Below are 5,341 nucleotides of genomic sequence, written 5' to 3'. Positions count from 1 at the left end.
TTAACCTCCAAAATAATAATTTTCACAACATAATAATTAATTTTTTTATAATTGAGTAATCAAACTTTGCTATAATAAAATAATCAATTTTTTATGAATATAAAATGATTCACCAATAAGTTTTGAAATTTTATTCGTATCTTTACTTTTTTTTACTGAGTTTTGTTAGAGAGCCAATGATTTATTTGTACAATATGTACAATGAGTTATATGAGTTACAAAATGAACATCACCCATTATAAAATAAACATCACCTATAATATTCAGAATAACCATCCGGGTATTAAGGATAATAAACATCTCATGTCATAAAACCACTTATCTCAAAAGCTTAAGCTGGTTTTGGGGTTCACCAAGGATCAAACTCTTAACTTTTCGGATCTAGAACTCTAATATCATGTCATAATACCACTCATCCCAAAGGCTTACGCTGATGAAAAAAAGTAACACTAATAGTTATATATCTAATATTCCCTAAATTACAAGTATTCTATTGACTCTCCATACTTTCTTTACTGTAAATGTGAATCAATTGGCCAAAATCACCCTAAATTTAACATCATATTATCCCACTTTAAATCTAACAATAAATTAATATATTTTTAAAAAATAATGACAACTACAATGAAATAATTCACGATAAAATTTTGACACAGGCTGCACAATAGCCTAAACTCTAAACGAGTAAAATAAGATGCGTATTCTCTCCTCAACTTCATACAAATGCTATAGCGTTGGTCATGCAAATTTTGTACTCATTTTAGTTGAATTTGTTTTTTTAATTGCACTCGTTATTTTAATTTTATTCTTTGTTTTAGTTGGACTCTTTGTCTTTATTTGACTCAATATTTCAGTTGCTTTCATTGCAAAATATAACAATTTATTACTTATATATCCTACTAAATCATGTAGCATGCTACAATTTTTATCATTGTAGTTTTTATCACATTGTTCAACTATTTTTATCACATTATAATATGTACTTAGATGATTATTGTCCGTGTTCGGTGCTCCCAACTATTTATTATTCTATGTATATGATGTACACTAGTATGTATTAGGATTAAGTATTGTTTTCGTCCCTAACATCTTGGGTCAAAATCAAAATCGTCTCCGACCATTTTTCGTTATTAAAATCATCTTCAACGTTCAAAAACGCTTTAAAATCATCATTTTCCGAATTTTTTAACCAAAATACCCTCATCATCATCATTCTCCTCTTCACCTTCCTCACCCCACCACCTCCACTGTCACCAACATTACCACCACAACTACCACCAGCAGCACCACTACCAACACCAACACCAACACAAACACCACCACCAACACCAAAAAACCAAACAATAGCAACAACACCAAACCAAGAAGAAGAAACAGAAAGCTAGAAAGCTGAAACAAAAAAGCAGGAAAGCAAAAAAGCAGAAGCAAGATGCAGAAGCAGAAAGCAATGCAGATAAGGCGATGAGGCGGCAAGGCGGCGAGGCGGCGAGGCGGCGGCAGTGGCTCGCGTCTCCTCTCTCCCTCGCGATCCCCAACGGCGATTTTAAAGCGTTTTTGAACGTTGAGGATGATTTTAATAACGAAAAAAAGTCGGAGACGATTTTGATTTTGACTCAAGACGTTAGGGACGAAAACAATACTTAACCCTATGTATTACTAGTTAGTAAATTGATTTAATACTTAATATGCTAAATCAAATTTAAACGGATTTAATTTATATAAAAATATTTAGAATAGACGTGTAATTAAAATTGGTTTAGAACATCTGTAGAATTTCTAATCCCAAATTATTTATTTATGTAAATTACCCTAAATTTAATATTACACACATTATATAACTTAAAAGTTAAATTATTTCACTCATAGTATTTTCTTAACGAGCAATGTTGTGGATTTTTTTATTTAAATAAAACAAATTCTTATTTACCGATAATAATAGAAAAAATTATATTTTTGTGTATTATATTTTAGTTTCAGAAGTAGCATATTTTCATATATATGCGAAATTAAGGTAAAATATAATTTCGTCGGTCAAAATTACTCAAATATAATTCCGTACTCGAAGCATACCAAATTGAAAAAATTCACTCTCATATGAACAAATTAACTTACATCTTTCAACAGGTTATTTAAATTTTTTATTTTCAATTTTAAAACAAATATGTCATTTAAATTAAATATTAAAAAAATAAAAATGAATAAATAAAAATTCAGATATTTTTACAAATTCATAATTTTAAAATAGAATGATTAACAATCTTTTAAAAACGATTAAAACTCATCTTTTACTCGTTGATATCTAAAGAGTGATGTTCCAAATCTTAATGTTGAATAAGTGAATAAATCTCATATTCTTGCAGTTCTAACTGCTTCTCCTTTAATTTTTTTTTCTTTTTCATATTTAAATAAAAAACAAATGCAAGTTATTTGACCAATAGTAAATTTTATTTAAATAATTTACAAAATCATAATTAAATAGATGGCTACATCACTAATTAGGCAAGGAGCCAGTGCACTAACTAGCCTGTACAGTGTACACTAACTATACCTGAGGTAAATATATATGAACATAATAATCAGATAATTACAAGAATACTGTTTTTGGTTACAGGTGATGTGAAAAAGGATCTTAACATATTACAAATAGAAAATGCTAGGAGTAATTATTTTTGGTGAAAAAAAGGGACGGTTGGTTACTATTAGCTCAAATATAATAAAAAAAATATTGGTCATCTAACATTTGTAATTACAAAATGAGTACTGGTAATTGATTTTCACCAGTAGTCATTACAAGAACAACTCCCATTGCTAAAATGGTGGAAACGATTCCTGTCCCTTAGAATTATATCACACTCATAAACTTTTGAGATCAATTTACATGCTTGGTGGCAGTCTTTACAAACCCTCAGATTCTTGGTGATTCTCAAGGTTTCTCCTGGTTTAGTTTTCAACAACCCATAAGCAATTGCAAGCTTTTCGCTATGATAGAACAGGGGACTCTCCTCTTCTTCCTCAGCAAGATCATGCAACACACCTTCATTTTTCGGAACATAACCAACCATCTTGATTGATTCCAATATCTCACCAACTTTGGCATACACTTCTTGAGCCAGAGGATGAGTCCTTTCTCCTGCAACAAATTCGTTAACAGTACCCTCCATTTCGATCATCGAAAAGCCAGGCACCTTCTTCACTCCTCTATCATTCATCACTTTCCTCACATTAGCAACTTCTTGCCATTTACCACAATCAGCATATATGTTAGCTAGTAGTACATAACGGCCACTATTTCCAGGCTCTAGCTCAATCACCCTCTTGCCTATTTCCTCTCCTAACTCGAGGTTTCCATGGATTTTACAAGCTCCGAGAAGTGCACCTAATGCACCAGCATCAGGGTTCATTGGCATCTCATCTATGACCTTTCTTGCTTCCTCCAGCCTTCCAGCCCTGGCAAGCAAATCAACCATGCAGCCATAATGCTCCTTTGCAGGCTCAATGCCATGAACTTCTGTCATGTAACGAAAGTAATAGCGGCCTTCCTCAACTAACCCTGAATGAGCACAAGCACTCAGGACATTGACAAAGGTAACACTGTCAGGGGAAACCATCTCTTTCTCCATCTCCCTAAAAAGCCTAATAGCATCTTTTCCTTTTCCATGCATTGCAAACCCTCCAATCATGCAGTTCCATGAAGAAAGGCCTTTCAGCTGCAACCCACTGAACACCTCAAAAGCCTTGTCCAGACAACCACACTTGCAATACATGTCAATAATGGTCGTAGCGAGCTTCGAGTCCAAATCAATCCCACTCCTCACAACATACCGATGTATCCACTCTCCCATCTCCAAAGCACCAACTCCAGTACAAGCAGAAAGCATGGTAGCAGCTACATACATATCCAGCTCCACCTCCTGCTCCTTCCTCATCCTATGAAACAAACCAAAAGCCTCTCGAAACCGATTGCTGCCTACGAAAGCCGCAATGACAGCATTCCAAGCAACAGAATTCTTCTGTGGCAAGAGCTCGAATACAGCGAGAGCCTCGTCCACAAGCCCCCATTGAGAATACCCAGAAATCATAATAGTCCAAGACACAACACTCCTCACAGTCATTCTATCAAACACCTTCCTTGCATCACCCAACAAACCAAAACCAACATACATGTGAGCTAAGGCATTGAGAGCATAAACATCCGACCCAAACCCAAACTTGAGAACATGGGCATGGACCTGTCTGCCATGGTGAATTGTAGCGGAGAGTGATGATGATTTGATGAGAGAGGGGAAGGTGAAGTTGTTGGGTGAGAGAGAGCGATGGAGCATGTCAGAGTAGAAGAGGAGGGAAGTGGAGGGGGTTTGGGAGAGGGAGAAGGCTCTGATAAGAGTGTTGAAGAGAAAGGTGTCAGGGTTTGAGAGGGTGGAAAAGAGGGTGACAGCGTAGCGGAGATCGCCGTATGGAGAGAGGGAGGAGAAGGTGATAAGTGGGGAGATGGCGTGGTTGTCGGAGGAGAGGCCGAGGCGGATGAGAAGGGAGTGGTGCTGCTTGAGTTCCGCCATGGATGAACATGATGATGGTGATGGTGTATTGATCTTCGGGTGAAGGACACAGCAACTAATCATCCCCGTTTTGATGGAGAAAATGAAAACAAAATTTAAGATAAATATAAGGAGATTTTTTCAGAAATAAAATAAAAAAATAATTTCTGATTTTTTAACTTTAATTTTTTAAATACGATTTTTCTTTTTGGATTTAGGGCTGAGTCTCCCGAACTCTATCGTTTTTATAGAATTTGGGCCTATGTTAGTGTTATTCACTGAAATGGCCAAAAATACGTATTTAACGCCGTTGTGGGAATACAGGAAAACGTCGTTGCCATTTTCTCAGCGACGTCAGTTTCATTCTTCAACACGTTTTGTACAAAACGTCGCCGCATGGTTAACACGTGGGAGAAAATATCTCCTTCACACCGGCGTGAAGATTTTTAACTCCTTCTCTTTTTCATTTCTTCATCTTCTCTTCAATTCTACCACAAAACGTCTCCTTCCATCCTTATCAATCTTACCCCACCAAAAATAAAGAAACCCACAGAGTAAAACGGCAGCTTTTATACTGGGGACCATTCACCACAACTAAACCAAATTCTTCCATTCAGGTAAATGATTTAGTGATTGCTTTTTTTTTTTTTTGAACTGAAACTATGAACAAAATTTTTTTGAACTATAGACTAAGACTTTGTAATTTTTTTAGATTATTTTACTATTAATTAATAGTAAGTTAATTAATTATTAGTACTTAGTAGTAGTATTATCGGCGTTAGTATAGCATTATAGGTGTTAGTTAG

At 35.1% G+C, this 5,341-nt stretch overlaps 1 protein-coding gene across 1 annotated transcript; it reads right to left on the bottom strand.

Annotated features, from left to right (window-relative positions):
- LOC107614341 (pentatricopeptide repeat-containing protein At5g66520-like) lies at positions 2,690-4,628 on the bottom strand. The gene has a single exon (XM_016316553.2). It carries the CDS (start codon positions 4,617-4,619, stop codon positions 2,775-2,777), a length of 1,845 nt encoding a protein of 614 aa, XP_016172039.1. The 5' UTR covers positions 4,620-4,628; the 3' UTR covers positions 2,690-2,774.

Source organism: Arachis ipaensis, chromosome B08, assembly GCF_000816755.2.
Source record: "Arachis ipaensis cultivar K30076 chromosome B08, Araip1.1, whole genome shotgun sequence".
Taxonomy (NCBI): domain Eukaryota; kingdom Viridiplantae; phylum Streptophyta; class Magnoliopsida; order Fabales; family Fabaceae; genus Arachis; species Arachis ipaensis.
The sequence above is the reverse complement of the archived record's forward strand: the minus strand, read 5'-3'. Positions and strand labels throughout refer to the sequence as shown.

Excerpts from the sequence above, each read along its gene's own strand:
- LOC107614341 (XM_016316553.2), bottom strand. The coding sequence starts at position 4,619 with ATGATTAGTTGCTGTGTCCTTCACCCGAAGATCAATACACCATCACCA.